At 43.0% G+C, this 20597-nt stretch overlaps 1 protein-coding gene across 3 annotated transcripts in view; it reads left to right on the forward strand.

The window, feature by feature from the left end:
* The window catches only part of MYBPC3 (myosin binding protein C3), a 71564-nt gene extending 51261 nt beyond the window's left edge, over nt 1–20303 (forward strand). For all 3 annotated transcript variants that reach the window (XM_033148069.1, XM_033148082.1, XM_033148076.1), the window contains 10 exons: nt 2697–2831; nt 4207–4374; nt 5744–5832; nt 7166–7361; nt 9962–10101; nt 13585–13744; nt 15774–15910; nt 17602–17788; nt 19113–19163; nt 20233–20303. In XM_033148069.1, coding sequence (XP_033003960.1) covers nt 2697–2831; nt 4207–4374; nt 5744–5832; nt 7166–7361; nt 9962–10101; nt 13585–13744; nt 15774–15910; nt 17602–17788; nt 19113–19123 — 1223 coding nt within the window. In that variant the 3' untranslated portion in view covers nt 19124–19163; nt 20233–20303. The remainder of the gene's footprint in view (nt 1–2696; nt 2832–4206; nt 4375–5743; nt 5833–7165; nt 7362–9961; nt 10102–13584; nt 13745–15773; nt 15911–17601; nt 17789–19112; nt 19164–20232) is intronic.
* Nucleotides 20304–20597: the final 294 nt, after the last annotated feature.

Raw genomic sequence — 20597 nt, forward strand, 5'->3', positions numbered from 1 at the left:
CTCTGGAGTCTCCCTGTGTCAGGGGTGGGGAACCTTGGATGCAGAGGTTGGGTGACCCCCCCCCCCCGGGCCTCTCTGTTAGGCCTTTGCAATTCTCCCCAGCCTGCACCCCTCACTGCTCTTGCTTTGCACCCCAAGTGTTTTTGTCTGGATGAAATCCTTGAACTCTTACAATGTCTCTTGCTTGTCTGGATGGAGGGTACAGTGGGGTGGGTGAGTTTAGAAACTGCTGTACTGGATAAATTTATATTTGTTTCTTCACTTATTTTTGCCTCTGGCCTCACCCACCACCGGCTTTTGGATGCAGAGGCGGATTTAGGGCAATGTGAGCAGCATGGTTGCACCAGGTGTGCAGCCAAGAAAGGCGCCTTCTCAAAGCCCAGTAAGCACTTGTCTGGCTTTGGGAAGGAGATGTAATGGCTCTGACAGGGTCCTAGAGTTCTCCTTCCCAAAGCCAGGCAAGAGCTTACTGGGTTTGGGGAATGAGGTAGGAGGGCTCTAGGACCCTACTAGAGTTCAGCACCTCCTTCCCAAAGCCCAGCTTAAGCCAACAGCACAAGGGCTGATGGGAAGGTGTCAAATGGCCTCATACAGGGCTGCATTTTACCAAGGTCCCCAGGCGGAAAAAGGTTCCCCTACCAGTGTTCACACATGAACTCTTCTTCCTAGCATACTGTAGCCGAGAGCAGACAGATGAGCACTGCATATAGGAACTATGGGGTTTTTCACATACCACACAGAAGTTATTGTAGATTCATTAGGACTTATGGATCCTACCTGGGGCCCATGCATACTGAATTTCACTGGTCTCATCAATGTACCCTCAAACTGAGTTCAAAAACTGAATACTGTACAGTATTGCCTGTCTTAGACCAAAAGCTAGCAGATTGGCATTCACCTAACTTAGCAGAATTCCTACTACCAACTGATGTGCACTTTTGCTGTGCATCTACTGAATTCAGGCACTGAACCGTACTAGGACCAGAGCTGCCTTGTAATGATATTCTTTGTTGGCTGCATAAGGTATCAAGGTCTAGTTAGTGGCCATTTGCTAGTTGTGAGGTACAGAAATAGGAAGTAAATCACTATTTATAATTAGGGTACATCTAGTTCTTTTTTTTGCTATTTTGCTTAATTACAAAGTCTTGGGCTATTTATTAACCTACAGCATTTCTATACCACTTATTTGCATTTCTAACCAGTGTACACAAAAACAATGCTAATATCTTTTTGCAATAGAAGGATAAATGTGAAATAAGAATTGTAAGGCCATTTATATACTACTGCTCTTGTGCCTATTACAAGAACCACAACAGCTGATATATCAATATCATTTTGCCAATATTTTAATTTTGTCTGGAATGCATTCATCAAGAGCCATTCAAGCAGAAGCTTGGTGTCCCATCCGGTTATAAATTTAGCAGAAAACCTTTGTGTCACAAGAATTCATTCTAGAGAATGATGTTTTCTAATCTCTTTTTAACGCCATTTCCCTCCTAATATCTCACTTTGAAGATCAGTAATTGCCACATCATTTGTTTAGCAGCTACGAGTTCATGACAGCAAGGACTGGCTATTGCAATATATGCACTGCGGGAATGTTTAGAAACTACAATTAGTGCAGAATGCATTAGCCTTGCCCCTGACAGGAAACAATCACTAACAGCATTGATTTGTTTTGTTTCTTTGTTTAATGGTTTTGATTTGCTCCCACAAGTGGTGGTAAAGTGGTGATGTCCCCTGAGCTGGATGACTTAAAAAGACGATGAAGCAAATTCAAGTCCTGCATTTGGGTTTCCAAAACACCCATATGTATCTGGCTGGCCACTGTGAGATCAGGATGCTGGGCTAGTTGGGCCATTGACCCAATCTCATTGTTGTTCTCATGTTCTTACTCCAGTCTTCAGTGGAAAAAGGCTCCCAGAGCAGGTGTACAAAAATCATCAATAAGACAGTCCCTGGCTTCAGGTTTACAATCTAAAAGACAGAAATGGGATTGGAAGTGAAAAGGAAAAGGCACCAGTTTTTAGTAAAAATATAGCTCCTCCTCCTCCTCTCAAGAGCAGATAGATGTGTTGCCTTAGGCTGCTCACAGTTTCCAAACAGGCCTCAGCAGGTTGCCACAACAGGCTTGTATCCAACCTTCTGTTCCTCACAGGGCGTTTGGAATTGATGGCCTTCACAAGGAGGGAGGAGCCTAGCTTGGCCAAACTGGTGAAAGCAACAGTGAGAGGAGATAGCAAAAGCCGAAGTTCTCTTTAATGTCTTTAAGTCCTGCCCTGAAGACATTGTATTGGCTGCTAAACAGCTTCCAATCCCAATTAAACCTATAAAGCTCTAGGCTGGATATACAGAACATACCTTAAAAGATCAATCATGTATTCCAATATGAACCTTCCTATCCTTTGGAGTAAATAAATTTTAAATCAACAAAAGTACAATGCAAGACTATGACCCACATTTTGTGGAAGTCAACAATCTTTTGCAGGGATTCTCTTAGCAGGTAGTATTTTTTTATTCTGACAGGTATTTTGTGGTGATAATCATTTTAACTGGATAGAGATTGTATTGCTTGTTCTATCTTGCAAAGTTTTAAGTATCTGTAAGCCATTTTGATAATTTTAATACAAATGCTACAATATATTATTAGTGTTAAACAAATAACCCAAAGGCTCTGGACTTTCTATTCTGTTTAGCTCCTCCAAGTGAGCCAACACACTTCACAGTCGAAGACATTTGTGATACTTCTGTTACTTTGAAGTGGAGACCCCCTGAACGAATCGGAGCAGGAGGCTTGGATGGCTACAACATTGAGTACTGTAAAGAAGGATGTGAGTAAACCCCTGGTGCTTTCGGAATTGTTGTCACATTCACATCATACACTAAAAGCCCAAGGTTCCCCCCCCCCCAAAGAATCCTGGAAACTGTAACTTAAGGGTATTGGGAATTGTATTTCTCTGAGAGATAAACTACAGTCCCAGGATTGGTGGGGAGCCATATGCTTTAAACATATTTTAAATGCATGGTGTGGATGTCACCACTTTAACAGTCATGGTTTCCCCAAAAGGATTGTGGGAAGTGGAGTCTGTTAAAAAAAAAAACCCCACGGTGCTTAGAGTTGTAAGGAGAGCCTTACTAAAAAGTTCCCAGGATGAGTCTTAAAGTGGCTTAAAAGCAGAGCTGGCCACCCATAAGGTAGCAAAAGTGCAAGCAGTGGTGCTATGTGAGCCCCACTACTTATACCACCAAGAGAGAGGTATTCTGGCGTGTGGCAATGCCACTCGTCTTCCGCACCCCGGGGCAGAGAAGCTGAGCAGCAACATTTTGAGGAGTGTCCCAGCTCCTACCAAATTCATCGATAGCCAGGGCATGGTGGCATTGGAAGTGGAGGCACAGTGCAGAAGCAGGAGGTGACAATTCCCATTTTGCCTCAGGTGGCAAAAAAGGGCAGGCTGCTGCTGTTGAAGCATACTTGAAGTGGATGGTGTGAGTGTCGTCTAGGTTCTAGGATAATCAGTTTAGCCACCTTTTAACTGAGAAAGGCAGTAGCATTGGGCAGATAAAGGAGATGGAGGATGGTATTGGTACAGAATGAAAAGCAATGTGCATCTGTCTTCAAACATCTGAGATTAACAGGGACATAAATATTGTTCTCAAGTAGGGTCAAGCCCCAGAGATTCCCTTTTAAAGGAATTAACCATTACCTATATTTCTGTTACAGGTAGGTAGCCGTGTTGGTCTGCCATAGTCAAAACAAAACAAAATTCCTTCCAGTAGCACCTTAGAGACCAACTAAGTTTGTTCTTGGTATGAGCTTTCGTGTGCATGCACTCAAAAGCTGATACCAAGAACAAACTTAGTTGGTCTCTAAGGTGCTACTGGAAGGAATTTTTTGTTTTGTTTTGTTTTGACTATATTTCTGTGATCATCACAATCTTGCATGTCTTTGAAACATTGTGTGAAGTTGTGGTATCTTGTAATGCATTGGATGTCATGGGTGCTTTAGCTGTGATTTCTGACTTGCTGTGATTTCGAAAGCTTTAGCTGTGATTCCAAAAGGCTGAATGCCACCATTCTGGAATATATGAAGCAGAGGTGCAAATAGAAAACATGAGTAAAAATGCTTGGGATTTTGCCTTCAGGCATAGTTCTATAAACCTCTGCTTGAAAAGCTGTGCCTAACAGTAAGTGATCTTGCATTTGCAGCCACAGAATGGATCCCAGCACTTCATGGCTTGATTGAGCGCACCTCTGTCCTGGTTAAAGATTTGGTCACAGGAGACAAACTTAATTTTCGCATCACTGCTGTAAACCTGGCAGGTGCAAGTCAGCCAGCTGTTACAAAAGAGCCAATTACCGTCCGAGAGATCTTGCGTAAGTATCTAGGGAAAGCCAGCACTAGAATCACCAAAACCTCACCACTTGGAGATCTGGGGTATGGATCTGTATTAACCTGTGGAACTTTGGTTCTGATATGCAATAAACCGGTATCCCTAATTATTAATACTTAAATTGCACACAGCTTTTTAAAATTACTTTCCTCCTCAGTATAGCTCTCCTTCTCCTTGTGAGGTTACTGTGCATTTATTTCTGATATTTCATGCTTGGTGTGGATTGTTGCTTAGGGAGTGAGGCCAAACACCCGGCTGTCTGTCTGGTGAACATTCATGATCTCGGTCATTAATCATCACCTTGTCTGTAGCCCAGGAGTACAAGTGGTCTAATTCAGTTGGCTGGATCCCAGAAAGACGGTTCAACTGATACAACTTCTCGATCCTTATTTCTGTCTGGAGTTATAAAAGACATGACCCGGGTTCTATTAACACCAGAATGACCCAGAGCACTATTATTAAACTACAAGCACAGGGCACCCCAAACCCAGAGGGACTTACTTAAAGGCGGAGGGATCCAGACAGAGTAGCAGTCACAGATGAAGAGAACCTCCTTCAGTGAGTCAGAAGCAAACAGACAACGCATTATTATCCCCATTCACCCAGCTGTGATCATCCTATATGTTGTTGGACTCCAACTCCCATCATTCCTAGTCAGCTTGAGTAGTGGTTGGGGATGATGGAAGTTCAATCCAGAGACCTGCAAATTAGCCACCTTGCTCTAAAACATCCTCCAATCACTGGAGACAGCCAACTCTGCAAACCACAACAAAATGTTGCAGCATCAAGTACTCCTGCCCAGTGTTGCAGCCAGCCATGCCCTGTAACACATCCCAGAATCCCCTATTGTAGGGGGAGTGACATGTGGTGCTCTGACTAAATCCATGCAGCTGGTAAGGAGGGAAATGTTAACATTCTTACCAACAAACCTCTCCCCACCATCCTTTCTCTTTGTCTTTTCTCTCTCTTGAAAGAAAAGAGTCGGGGGGGGGGTGATCATCTCGGCCCCATGTGGCCCACAAGAGATTATGCATATTATACGGCTCTTAATGATAATGGCTGTCTACTTCTGCCCTGCTGTATAAAGAGGTTCCATGGCTTCTATTTCTCAGATATCATTACAATATTTGCAACTGGTACAAACTCATTTGAAGTCCATAATGTAGAATCATAGCCAGCTACTGAGTATCTCTAGTAGGACCATGACAGCTTTCTTTCAGAATTTCTTGGATTTCTACAAACTTAACTTTAATTGCAAGCAGTGGGCCTTCAATTTTTCTGATACATATGACATATCTAATAAGCTGGGGGGAGGAAAAAAAAACCTGACTTCATAATCCTCTGATCCACAGAGCGTCCCAAAATCTGGTTGCCACGCAATCTCCGACAGACTTTAATGAAGAAAGTGGGTGATACAATCAACATTGTCGTTCCTTTCCAGGTACTCGATCGAATCTGCTATTCAAACTTCAATCCAACAATTCCAAGCAGACCTCTGCACTTTAGGAGCTTTCCCCTGCCCCATTCCAGATTTCCTCATTCGGTTAATGGAAGGGCAGCTTTGTGCATCATTAAACACACAGAGAGAGCTGCAGTTTCCATTTCAGTGAATAAGAAAACAATGTTCACTCCAGAATAGTCTACATGGCTTATATAGACCAGGAGTCCTGTGCTTTCCAAGCCAATGTTTTCTTTTCAAAACCTATATATCCGTTTTAAGGTCTGTTCAGATAATCAAATGTTGCTCACTTGTTATGGAGGATTTAAATGGCTTTTCTTAAAAGTTGTGCTTGAGACTAATCACATTTTCCCAGCTCCCAAATGACAGTATTTTGACACTAACAAATATGCTGTCTCATCCAACCACACCACACTGTGGAGATGAAGTTTTGACATATTTTCAGGGAGCAAATATAGGTGAGAACTATTAAGTCAACCATGTCACAGACAAGACAGTTATAAAAGGGATCTGATGTCTTTATGTGTGTGTGTTATTACTGTGTGCAAAAGTGTCAAATGAGTGATACAGGGAGTGAGCAAAAACGGAATAGTTGAACAAGAGATAATAATAATTTTCTTCAGATGAAATAGGGGATCAAAGGCACAAACTACACAAGAATCCACAGCTGGGCAGTAACCTTTATGTGAACCAACCAAAATGTCAAAGAATAGTGAGCAAGCTTTCAAGTTCTCCAGAACTCTTTATCAGGCTGGATGTTATGCAAAGCAGGAAGTGGTAGGGGAGACAAAAACAGAGATCCAGCTCAGTCTGGGTAACTGCTGACCTTTATGTTTCCAAAAGTGGGGGCTGGCCATTGCTAGGGAAAACAGAGACCTGCAGCACCTAGAAGACTAATCCAATCTGCAAACTCCATTTTGAGGGGGGGGGGGGAAATCAAAAATTCTTTCCAGTAGCACCTTAGAGACCAACTGAGTTTGTTCTTGGTATGAGCTATCGTGTGCATGCACACTTCTTCAGATACACCATTTTGAGATTGAGTCTAAATACAGACCTGATGGCAATAGCCAAGCCAATGTTTTCTTTTCTGTTTGTTTTGCCCGCTTTCCCTATCCTACCCTCCTGCTTTGTGTAGCATCCAAGCTGAGGAAGAACACTGGAGAATTCAAAAGCTTGCTCGCTATATTGTGACGTTTTGGTTGGTCCTACTAAAAGTTTAGTCCAGCTCTGTATTTTGGAATGGACCAACATGACTTCCTTTGCACTTTGTGTGCCAAGTACTCAGTAGCTTTTCTTTCCATTTTTTCTTCTGCAGGGAAAACCTAGACCTAAAGTTATCTGGACAAAGGATGGTCAGCCAATAGACTCTAAGGAGGTGGGAATTCGAAACAGCAATACAGACACCATTCTCTTCATCCGAAAGGCTGAGCGCCACCATTCTGGAATATATGAAGTAGAGGTGCAAATAGAAAGCATGATAGATAAGGCTACTATTGCCATTCAGATAATGGGTAAGGAACTGTTTGGAGTCTTATGAATTTCCCATTTAAACACAGTCACTTTAATGCAGGGATTTGGTGAAGGTGTATGCACAGCACTTCAAGTACTCACAGGAATGCTCCTGTTCTTATCAAAAAAAGGCAAGTGTAGCTGTATGGTGGCTAATAGACTGAGCTAAAATCATCTTTGCCAGGAACCCACTAGATGGCCTAAGGCATCTAAACCTAAATTTCCCCCCTCCCTGATCTGCAGTATGTTGATTTACCTTACAGTAGGAGTGGGGAACTGGATCTGGCCCCTATCTCCTTCCACCAGGTCAAGTTAACAGGTGGGCAGGGTTGCCCACACGGCTTCAAACAAAGCCATAAGGGCAAAGACATAGCCCTATGCAAGCATGTTGACCCTATGATCAGATGATCATTGGGGCTTACAAAGTGCTTTGCGAGTGCCTCCAGGTGGACAAAGCAAAAACCAGGGCAGAGAATGAGACTTTGTACTTTCCATCTGTGCTGTTTGTTTAAACCTCCAAGGTTTAAAGCCAGTTTGAATGAGCAGAGCAGCCTTGGAAAGGGCTTTCAAAGTCTCACCAATTAGGGCAATATTGTGGGCAGGATGCTGCTTGCCACCCCCCTCCAACCTGCCATCTTTCCCCCTCCCCACCCATATATGGTGTCGGTCAGGTGTGCATAGCCTTGCCAGTCAAATAGTGATGCCTGGCCAGCCTGATTGGACCTGCAGGTCAGGATTAAAGTTCATGCATGTGAAGCAATTTGACTACTTGAAAGTGCTGTATACAAATGTCAAGTGATATTTTCTTTTGGACGCATGGAGCAGCTTCTGTCAGTGAAATGAATGGGAACACCCATGTGTACACAAAGGGTGACTCCCCAGTACCAGGACAATGAACGTCTGCTTACAATGAATTAAAAAAAGCTGTGACTGCAAGAATGTATCAACTGACAGAAACATGAACTCTATTATCTCTAGCCACCACCTCCAATGTGGCCCATTTTTATCCAGCCTTTTTGGCAGCAGGAGGCTTGGCAGCAATACTTCAGAACAAAATTTAAAAGCCACTTACACAATTTATAAAGAGAGAGAGCACAAGCAGCTTAACAGCATCAGTTCAGCTAATTGCATTTTCTCCTTCAGATCCCATAAAAACCAGTTGGCTATTAAAATTTCTTACAAAGGCTATTCCATGTGTGTGTGTAAATCCTGCTTAACATTACTGATGCCACAGCTTGCAGCTGCAATAAGCAATGTAAGATTAGCACTGTGACTTTCTTTCTGCTGCTCTATAAGATTTGAACTACATACATAATGTGAAAAAAATATCTATAAGGATGCCAGATTTGGATGAGAGCCATAGTACAGGGTGAAAGGCCTAATCCTTTGCCTGTGCAAAAACATGTTGGGAGCCATGAAATTCACACATGTAGGCTGTTTACACACTCCTGCTTATCCTGCATCCAGTACGCTCCCATCTCTGGTTTGGGACACAGTGTAAACACGGCATTTCCCACAATCTACGGTAAATATATATCCTGTCATTTCTTACAAAATACTGTGTTTTGATGGATTTTCCCCAAACCAGCTTCAATCTGAATTTGGGGGGGGGGGGGGACAACCTAGATGCTTTTTGGTCGGTAATCTGCACACACAGCCATAGTTTGACTCTAATTCTGGTTTAAGGAAGTTGCAAGTTCAGTGTTAACAGGCAAGGTTTGCAGCAGTATGGCGTATAATTTTAATCCTCATTGAGAGTCCTGATTGTCCAAAGCTTGCTTCGCTCAGATTACATTTGTCCCTCGCCAGTACTATCAACTTTCTAGTATAATTTTTTGTGATATTATTATTATTATTATTTTCTAATGTATATAAAACAATGATAACAGATCTGTATGATTTGGGAGCAGAAAAGATGAAGGCAGAAAGAATTGATTCAGTTGCTGTGAAGTGGTGTACATATCATTTGAAGGCTGAGAACCCAATCCAACATTCCCAGGGGTAACTAGTGAATTACTCACAAAGCATTTGAAGAGTCTGTTAGAAAGCTGACTTTCTTTGACAGGTGTATTGCCAAGAAGGGATTAATGGATGTAGCCAATAGACATATGCTGCTGCCTTCTGGATTCAGATATAAATTACAGTAAAACCATGATATGCTGGACTGAATTTTAAGAGAAAGTGGACCTCCACTTTGTCATGTCCAATTATAATCATTCTAAGCTTCCAAACAACCATGTTTACAATAAATGAGAATCTCTGTCAGTTATGACAATGCTAACAAAAGCTGCCATTCATTTGCAAATTGTTGCCTACATTCCCAAAGTGGGAGCAAATAATGGAGCAATATTAATTGGAGATGTCAACCTTATGTGTCTGTGGAAGGTATGTGTGTATTGATCTATACAGCAGTCTGCAGTAATTGATCTTTATCTTGCCAATATTGTTTTGGGACACTGGCTCAGTTAACAGAACATTTTTTTTATGTGTGTCCATTACCAATGGCCATCAGTTAGCAGTAGATGATTTAAGTCTTGCTCCTTTTTCTTGCTGAAGATACTGAGTGGTAGATCTTGAATACCTTTTGTATGACTTTCTGTAGACAAGCCTGGCCCTCCTCAGAATGTAAAGATTGTGGATGTGTGGGGATTCAATGTTGCACTGGAATGGAAACCACCCCAGGATGATGGCAATGCTCCAATCACAGGATACACTGTCCAGAAGGCAGACAAAAAAACAATGGTAAGGGTAATGGGCTGAATGAGTGTATGAACCCACCCTGAAGTATGTACAGTGAAACCGTAATACCTTGAGTCCTAGCCCATTTCTCAAAATCATGTCAGCAGGAGAATGGTGGTTTTGGGCAATTGCACTCTATACAAGTGACTAGCTTGGAGCTGCACAAAATAGAGAAGCGGAGCATAATTGAGAAGCCACACTTGGAATATTTATCTATGAAACTGTTCCAGCTAATTACAAGATTTGTTGTTGTTTAGTCATCTTAGTCATGTTCGACTCTCTGTGACCCCATGAACCAGAGCATGCCTTGGAAACTCCCACTTTCTTCTCTTTTTTTTTTTTATAAGAATTTATTGACATTTTTACTTATAACAACATACAACCTTAACCACACCTACATTTATACACATACAAAACAAATACAATTACACATCTTATACAAAAATTGCCATGATTTTTCTTCTTAATTAGACATCTACAAAAAAAAAAAAGATTTCTTTTTCCAATCTTGACAGTTGACTTCCCCTGCCTTTTCACCTTCGAATTTACATCCATAATCTACTTTTTAACCTCTTCATTTGAAAAAAAATTAAACTTAATTATATATATAAAGTAAAACATTCATCTTAATCTTCATCTTAGTCTTAATCATCTTAATCTATAAACTTAAACCACTTAAAATGACTTCATTTATACTACATCCTTATAAGTCCTCACAAATCATCCTCATCAAATCTATCTCTTCTATCCTTTGAACTGCTGCTGATAACATAAAAACTTGAAATATCTCTTTTCATATTCAAACAAATAATAAAACAAACTATTGTTGACAGTGTTCACCCTCCGATTTCAAAATACCATAACAGATTGCTTTAGATTTTACTTAATACTTCACCCCACACCCCCTCTGTCCATTCTTCTTCTCCTGATGGCATCAGCACTGAACTTCCATGCAACTTCCCTCTCCCAACGTCCACAGATCCAGGCACAGTCCAAAGCTCTCCTTGCCACGAGCTCCGAGGTATCCAACTCTCCCTCTCTCAGCTTCTCCGGTTCTTTGTAGCATTCCTTTTCTTCTTGTAAATACCTTAATTCTCTGTCCCTGGCCCCCGAGCTCACACCTCGGGGACTGGATATAGCAAATCTTAACATCGCCTTGGGGCTGCCACCCCCAACAAGCGAATTTCTTCTCCGAAGTAGCTCATTCATTTCTTCCCATCTTTCCATCCATCCTCTCAGCTCTTTGACAAGATTTCCTTCCAAAGTGTCAAAAGTTTTGTTAGCCTCCTCTGTGGGCAGTTGGTTCCATTTCAGACCCCCACACAAGACTTTGACTTTTCTGTAAATTAGTTCCACCTTCAAGGCAGTGAGCCTTTGTTCATCTGTTAGTCCAGAGTTCAATACCAGTTCAAGGACGAAACCCAGCATACTGGCAGAGGAGGAGGAAGTGGGTATCATATTTCTTCTCCTGTCTCTTTGTTCGTCGCCATTTTCCTAAGCTGGAGCGCAAACACCGCAACTTTAAATAGAGATATTTTCCGCTAGTTAGCTTCCCAAGAAAAAAGTTTGCCAGTCTCATGTATCGATTTTAGATACTTTATAACCAGTTCTGTGGCAGCAATCCCTCAAATTGGTTAATTTCTTAGGCTCGAAGGGAGGGAGGCAGGCTGCCTTTCTCCTTCCCCCCGGATCGTTCCAAAAACACGATTTCTGCCAAGATTATTTACTCACGACCACCGGGTTCCTTTAGCTCCATTCTTCACAGGTAGAACTTGGACGCTCACCGCGGGCTTTGCCGCCGCATTTGCATCCCGGTTGGGGCATATCCCCGTAAGCCCGGCTCCGTTGTCCCTTCACCCCCACTCCCCCTTTACAGGGGGGTAGGGGAAGGGTTCGGAGCCTCCGCGGGCACAGCCGGGGAGCCCAGGGTGCGGGACGCTCTTCCCGCACCCCAACCGGAGCCGCGCGCTGCGGTAGCGCGGCTCCTAACCCCCGGGATGGATCGGGCGCTTCGCAGCCGAAGCAGCCCCGACCACCCGCTATGGCGTCGCCAGCCGGAAGTCGGAAACTCCCACTTTCTTCTCAAAGCTTCTCCTTTTTATGTCCATGGAGTTTTCTTGGCAAAATACTGGAGTGGTTTGTCAGTTCCTTCTCTAATTACAAGATTTTTGTTGTTTAGTCGTTCAGTCGTGTTTGACTCTTCGTGACCCCATGGACCAGAGCATGCCAGGCACTCCTGTCTTCCACTGCCTCCCGCAGTTTGGTCAGACTCATGTTGGTAGCTTCGAGAACACTGTCCAACCATCTCGTCCTCTGTCATCCCCTTCTCCTTGTGCCCTCAATCTTTCACAACATCAGGGTCTTTTCCAGGGAGTCTTCTCTTCTCATGAGGTGGCCAAAGTATTGGAGCCTCAGCTTCAGGATCTGTCCTTCCAGTGAGCACTCAGGGCTGATTTCCTTAAGAATGGATAGGTTTGATCTTCTTGCAGCCCATGGGACTCTCAAGAGTCTCCTCCAGCACCATAATTCAAAAGCATCAATTGTTTGGCAATCAGTCTTCTTTATGGTCCAGCTCTCAATTACAAGATAGGCAGAAGCAAAAATATAAGATGTGAGAAACTCCCTCCCTTCCTATTTATTGTGGGAATGTTTAGGAATGTGGATGAGTATATATTATTTATATATCTCAATCCCAGCTTGTGTGAGCAAGCTCCAAACTTAGCAGTTTACATTCCCTTTTAAAACACAGCAGAAAACGTTTGCATAGGCTTGCTTAAGCCAGCTATATTCCTGGTATATTTCCCCTTGTTCCCTCTTAAAAGCAAAAAGACACAATACAGTGCTGATTATTAGATATAATAGAGTTTACTCACGGACATCCAAGAGTCACAGTACAGGCTACAAGGAGGCAGACAAACTTAGGTAAATGTATTTACATGCAGTGAAGCTGCTTCCATAGGGGAACAGCCTTCACCCCTGCTTCTCTCAGCTGCAGGCTGAGAGATAGCATGCTGCTTCTTCAAAGGACGAGGCAAAATGGACAGTCTTCTTTGGGATCTTCCTCCCAGGTAAGACCACACCTACTTCTGGTTCCTGTAACTCAGTCCAGGTAAACAGGAAGTTAAGCCTGGAGGACTGAGTTACCTTCATGTCCTCTCTAGGAGTGTTGTGTTTGGCTGCTCTGTGTTTACATCCCACATTTATGACTTTAACATCTATGACTGGAGGCCTTTTGCACTGCTGAGAAAACAAGAACATACTCAGTGGCAGTCATTGGATTTATTAGAAATTATTCCTAACACAGCGGTTGCCAGAATTCTGGGTTGCCAGTCATGCTGATGGGGAAATCTCACTGTTTCCACTATCCCCCCCCCCCCCCGCTGCACCCCAGTATTTCACCTGCCTGTGTTGAACATAATGTTCCAAAAATCCAGACTGTGACCTTCACAAGATCTGATTTTCTGACAATGGATTATTTCATTTCAGGAATGGTATACGGTTTTTGAGCACTATCGACGCACTAATTGTGTAGCATCAGATTTGATCATGGGAAATGAGTACTACTTCCGGGTCTTCAGTGAAAATCTGTATGGGTTGAGTGAAAATGCTGCCATCACCAAAAATTCTGCCTACATTAAAAAAACAGGTAACAGAGTACCTAAACTGACATTTTCAGGAAGGGGATCTGAAGAACTAAAGCAAATTATACGGCTTTGCAAAGCTATCAAGTTCTCTGGGCCTTATTGGTAAATTAAAAATTGAGAAATGGTTGGGTCACAGGACTCAATTTGAAACTGATTTTCAAATGAAAATATGTATCTTGTTTCTAAGATTGGCCTTTGACTGGAAAAGTGGCCAGTTTAATAAGATTTCTAGGAAATTAGAAGTGGATTTGGTTAACATCTGTTTTGGGTAAATTGTAGCAAGCCTTTTTAAAGATAATATTATCATGCACATTATCAAGTCTTGCTCAGGAAGAATCAACTTGCACATTGTGGCAAATAAATAAATAAATCTTCACATAGTGTAAAGTTGAACTGTAGGATTCACTACCATAAGCTTAAAGTTGGTTTTGAAACTACCAACTTAAAGACTTTTAATGAACTTAAATGTGCACTGCCTGGAGAGAAAGGCACTGGTCCTGCTGTTTCTTGTGCAAATAAAGTTCATTTCAAATGAGAAAGAAGACAATTAGATAAATTCATAGAGGATAAGGCTATCAATAGCTACTAGTCATGATAGCTATACTCAACCCCTAAATTCAGAAGCTTCGTGCTTTTGTACACAAGTCTTTTGCGAATAAGAGTGGGAAAGGGCTATTGTGCTCATGGATGATATGGCATTCAACCAGGGGAGGGGAGACCCTTCCCTCCTTCGGGTAGCACCATTAGCTAGTAGTTCCTATGACAACATGGTCAATCCTTTGGCCATGCAGATAGGATGCTTAATTGACTTTGCCACGGCCATTATCTTAATAAAAGACTTATCCACACTTCCTCTTGTGCTGCTACTTCTCCTCTAACCCCTCCCAGGGAAAACTGCTCTTTAGCACTCATTCAGAGCAAATGGCAATTCAGGGCTTATTTGGATTGAAATTTGCTCCGATTTACAGCTAAGAGCTGGTTTTCCATGGGAAAAGAGTAGGGTAATGGGAAAAATGTTTAGACCTGTGCTTTTTAGACACGAGACAAGTGGACAAGATCCTTGATATGTGTTGAAATGGTTCAGGTTTCCTGGAAGGTAGTTTTCAAAAGCTGTGGTATTTGATGATTAGCATGCCATTGTATTTGGTCTTTGACAGGTGACATGGAATGGAACTTTTTGTTCTTAAATTATTTGATAAGTAACATGCAATAACCATTAGTTTTGATAGTTGCCTGCCAAACTCACAGCAATCAGCAAATGCAAACAAGGCTAAAACATTCCAATTCATAATCTGTAATGCAAGGTAGTATTTGGAACTTGAAATTTATCATTCATAAATATAGATGGCAGAATTTCAAAAAATTCCAAAGCTCATTATAGCATGATGTGGGAGGAATAACAGCTAGTTTCCAACCTTCTGCCATGCCAAGGAGACCTTAAACAAGTGTGATTCTGAATGGCTAGAGCCAACAGGGGGTAGGAATCGGATGAGACCCTGCCCTATTGATGCTCCAAATGCTCCAAATGGCCAGCATTCATTCCTACAGGGAAAAGGAGAAGAGAGCCAGCATCAAGGAGTAGGAAGGGGGAAGTGAGTGAGTGCTGCAGAGAGGCATGAGGGGGGGGCAGAGGAATTTAGGAGTGGAGAGTGCTGGAGTCTCCTGCCCTCTTGCTTTTTCAGCTAGGAGGGCAGGAGACCTGGAATGAAGGGGGATGCAGTGATAGAACACAGATGGAAAAGGGAAATGCTCTGGAGCTCCCCAACCCATTCATATTAGCTTCTCCTACCCATGTGCTAAATAAAGGCTGCTGCCTCGCTATGTCAAGAGAGAGAAGTAGAACACCTTAGATGTTCCTTTTCTTAAAAAAAAAAAAAAAAAAAAAAAAAACCATGAAGGACAGGCAGAAGATATCATCCCGGTTCTTAATATTTCAGTACAATTTGAGCTGCCAATTTTAAAATAATGTTAAATCATGGGCAAGATTAAAAGTGTGCTTCTGACTTTGTTTCTACCCACCCTAAACTACAGGCACAGATTATAAACCCCCCAACTACAAAGAACATGATTTCTCTGAAGCCCCAAAATTCACTCACCCTCTTCCAGATCGCTCCGTGATCTCTGGGTACAACGCTACGCTCAGCTGTGCTGTAAGAGGAAGCCCAAAGGTACACACTTCTCTTCTCTCAATATGCAGTTAAGTGAGCGAGGGGAACATTGGTACCCTTAGTGAGCAAATAATGCCATTCTTCCAATTGACTTGGCTGAATAAATTATATGGCTTTTGAAGCGCGGGGGGGGGGGAGCTTAAAGGCAGTTGGATCAGAAATGGGGTGGGGTGTGTGAGGAGAGCTGCTAAATAGCAGGGGGGTCTAAAATAAGAGCAGGTGAAATACTCTTAACTGCAGCGAGCCTATATGCTGATATTGCAAGATTTCAGGACCAGAAGTCAGCCTAGACATTAATTAATAATAATAATAATAATAATAATAATAATAATAATTTGTACCCCGCCCATCTGGCTGGATTTCCCCAGCCACTCTGGGCGGCTTCCAACAGAAACCAAATACAAAAATATCAAACATTAAAAACTTCCCTAAAAAGGGCTGCCTTCAGGTTTTTTCTGAATGTCAGGTAGTTGTTTATTTCCCTGACCTGTGATGGGAGGGCGTTCCACAGGGCGGGCGCCACTACCGAGAAGGCCCTCTGCCTGGTTCCCTGTAGTTTTGCTTCTCGCAGTGAGGGAACCGACAGAAGGCCCTCGGCGCTGGATCTCAGTGTCCGGGCTGAATGATGGGGGTGGAGACGCTCCTTCAGGTATACAGGACCGAGGCCGTTTAGGGCTTTAAAGGTCAGCACCAACACTTTGAATTGTGCTCGGAAACGTACTGGGAGCCAATGCAGATCTCTCAGGACCGGTGTTATGTGGTCTCGGCGGCCACTCCCAGTCACCAGTCTAGCTGCCGCATTTTGGATTAATTGCAGTTTCCGGGTCACCTTCAAAGGCAGCCCCACATAGAGCGCATTGCAGTAGTCCAAGCGGGAGATAACCAGAGCATGCACCACTTTGGTGAGACAGTCCGCGGGCAGGTAGGGTCTCAGCCTGCGTACCAGGTGGAGCTGGTAGACAGCTGCCCTGGATACAGAATTAACCTGCGCTTCCATGGACAGCTGTGAGTCCAAAATGACTCCCAGGCTGCGCACCTGGTCCTTCAGGGGCACAGTTACCCCATTCAGGACCAGGGAATCCTCCACACCTGCCCTCCTCCTGTCCTCCAAAAACAGTACTTCTGTCTTGTCAGGATTCAACCTCAATCTGTTAGCCGCCATCCATCCTCCAACCGCCTCCAGCTGCTGCTACTATAACCCACCCTTCACTATCATGTGCCAGGCCAGGTTACAACATTACGTGTCTAGGAAGAGCAGAGCGCCTACACACCTTGTGTGGAGAGCAGCAGGAAAAGAACAGGGGGTGGAATTGGAGTGGACTCCAGGAACAGTACTGACGCATAATAGCAAGTGGTTGGATACAGCCAATGAAGAAGTTCTGTGGCATCTGTTGACTGAAGAGGGCTAATCGGAAGAGGAGGACTTTCATGCTGATGGGCTCCCCTCCCTTCTTTGAGGCATTGGTGGGCCTGAACCACCTCCTCAGCAGATCCCCAAGTCTTCTTTGGCTGCACGTTTCAATAATTTTTACTTTGCAAGGTATTCCTTGGAACAAAGCTGCTCAGATGAAACATTTTCTCTTACAAGGTTCAAAGAAATGTAGGTATTCCAGTGGTTAAAATAATCTCTCAGTTGGTGGTACCCCTCACCCCATGCTTCATCTTTGCTTTCCATATTATCATATACCTAGCCAAAAATCTTCTGGTTCAAAAACAAAGTGGACCTTTCTGGAGATGCCAAATACCGCATGTTTAGTAAGCACGGAGTGTTGACTTTGGAAATCCGGAAGCCCAGCCCATTTGATGGAGGCCTTTACACTTGCAAGGCTGTGAATGAATGCGGTGAAGCTGAAATAGAGTGCCGGCTGGATGTCAGAGGTAATAAGGAGGATGCCACACACTCAGTACTCTAAGCTTAAGCAAAAAAAAAAGTTTCTCCAACGTTTGAGTGGTCCCTTTAAACAACAATAGCTAACTAGTGGGGTGCCTTTGGGGTCAAAAGACAGTTTCAATGTTTCTTCCACGACTCGAGTAGGAATGAAGCTGTTTCATAAGAGTGAACTCTTATGCAGAACCAATGCAGTTGATGCTTCCTTGCACTTTTTTTAGTCTGTCTTGGAGCCAGATAAGTGCATTACTCATTGTAGAACTTTGCTTACAATGCTTTCAGCATTGTTTCATAAGAGCTTTCCCATGCAAATTCCAATCCACAGAAGAGGGTTGTAGCAACCAGTAACATGCAGAGAACAAAGCTGTGGGCAGTGCTCCCAAAATGTATACGGGGCTCTATTTTCTGTGCACAGCACCCAAGGTAGATATGTACTGTGTGTATCTTCATTTGCAATAAAGGGTTGAGGAAGACAGTATTCAATTATGCTGACCCCACTCCATTCACATATTATATAGGCCACCTTACCTGTATCCGGTGACATCCCATACTGTACAAGCAAGTCAACTGCTGGATAAAGATGGCTGTGTCAGGATAAAACATGATGGGTAGTGGAAAGTACAGTACTTTACCCACCCACAAGGTAGAAGGTCTTCACATATCTAGAGGAGCTGTTGGCTGTCCCCCAGATTACAGAGGCCTAGCTGGCCTCAGCTAGAGTACATCATTTAATGTCACCATTCCCATGCTGTAGAACCCTCTCCCAGCAGAGATTAAGGATGCACCCTCGCTTTTGATTTTCCAGCATCTCTTGAATACCTTTATTTATGAGCATAGCCAGGATTTTTGTTGGGGTAGCAGAACTTCAGATTCGTATTGATTTTGATTCATTTAGGGGGGCAGCTGCCCCCTCCCAGCTATGCCCATGCCTTTATTAGCAGGGGTTCAATTAACTATTCACTTTAATAATTATATATATATATATATATATATATATATATATATATATATATATATATTGCTTTTTAATGGTGTTTTGTATTTTGTTGCTGCAACCTGCCTTGATATGTTATAATATGGCAGTATAGAAATTCTGCTTATAAATAAAAACAGAGAGATTGTGGTGTAACAGTTTTACTTAGCTAAATCCAACATTATGAGAAATGCAATTACAGTCGTGAGTGAGCAGCACCCCATTGTGCTCACAGTCCTCTACATCAGGGACACTCAAGTTAGTAGTCATTGTTAAGAAGAAAATACACTTCGTCTGGTTGCAGCATTGTCAATTAGTAATTCTCTTTTTGCTTTCTGCAGTTCCACAGTAGAATTCTGAACTAATGGCTGTCATCGAGTCCAGATGTGGAGGCAAGTAATTCTATAGAAATCAGATACTTCTGAAGCAGGTGGTTTAGCAGCAAAGGGATGGAGAGTGACAGAGATAAAAGACCAGAAACAAAACCTTCTACTCCTTTACAAATTATGGCTTCTGGCTCCCAGAAACACAAGCTATACTAGCCCTATGCTTCCTGTAGGGCTCACTCTCAGGAAAGTTAGAATGTGCCTACAGATGCCATTCAATGAGGTAGAAGACTAGCCTGTACTAACTCAGAGCAGATGTAAGACACATTTTTAATACTCCCCTACACCAAAACAAGGGATGTGGGTGGCGCTGTGGTCTAAACCACAGACCCTAGGGCTTGCTGATCAGAAGATCGGTGATTCGAATCCCCGCAACGGGGTGAGCTCCCATTGCTTGGTCCCTGCTCCTGCCAACCTAGCAATTCGAAAGCACGTCAAGTGCAAGTAGATAAATAGGTACCGCTTCGGCGGGAAGGTAAACGGTATTTCTGTGTGCTGTTCTGGTTCGCCAGAAGCAGCTTGGTCATGCTGGCCACATAACCCGGAAGCTGTCTGCAGACAAATGCCGGCTCCCTCGGCCAGTAAAGCAAGATGAGCACTGCAACCCCAGAGTCATCTGTGACTGGACTTGACAGGGGTCCCTTTACCTTTACACCAAAACAAACAAACAGAAGCCACATCTCTCTGCAAATAGAAAATCCATGCAAAAGGGGCAGGGCCCTGATGTGTTAGCATTCTGCTTACAGGTAGCTTTTTATGTGGAATAGTATTCAAGAATGGCATTCTGCACTTGCAGTCTGAAATGGCACCACCCTCTCCACTATTTCATTCTACTTTCCATGTAGACTAGGCTTTGGCCTTTCAGGTTTAGCAATAACAGAGTGGGAAGAAAGCAATTTTGTCCCTGCCCCCTCTAGACAAGGCTACCATCCACTAATTTATTAGCTAAATGAAAATGTAGGAGTCATGGTATTTATAGTAAAAGGAGGAGGAGGAGGAGGAGGAAGTATTAATTCACTGTCGAAACATCATACATGCTTGCTGGCAGCACTAAATCCTTCATTCTGTCTTTCAGGTCCTACTGTGAATGGATCATAGCAGAAATGCGGAAAATAGTGAATAAAAGACAACCTGAGATTATCTAAGCATCTACTCGTCTTCCAGTGTCTCATTTGTCAAGCGTGCACTGGGGAAGAGAGAATACCGTATTTTTCGCTCCATAGGGCACACTGGACCATAGGGCGCACCTCGTTTTTAGAGGAGGAAACAAGGGAAAAAATATTTTCTGGTTTTCCTCCTCTAAAAGCCCTGTTTTTTTGAGGGTCAGCTAAAGGTTTTGCAGAAATGGGGTTCAACTCACATTTCTGCAGCTTCTAAAGGAAAGGGAGCCTTTTCTACAGTTTCCAGACAGAATCTAATCAGCCAGTCACATGTTGCTGG

This window comes from Lacerta agilis, chromosome 1 (genome assembly GCF_009819535.1).
Source record: "Lacerta agilis isolate rLacAgi1 chromosome 1, rLacAgi1.pri, whole genome shotgun sequence".
NCBI lineage: Eukaryota > Metazoa > Chordata > Lepidosauria > Squamata > Lacertidae > Lacerta > Lacerta agilis.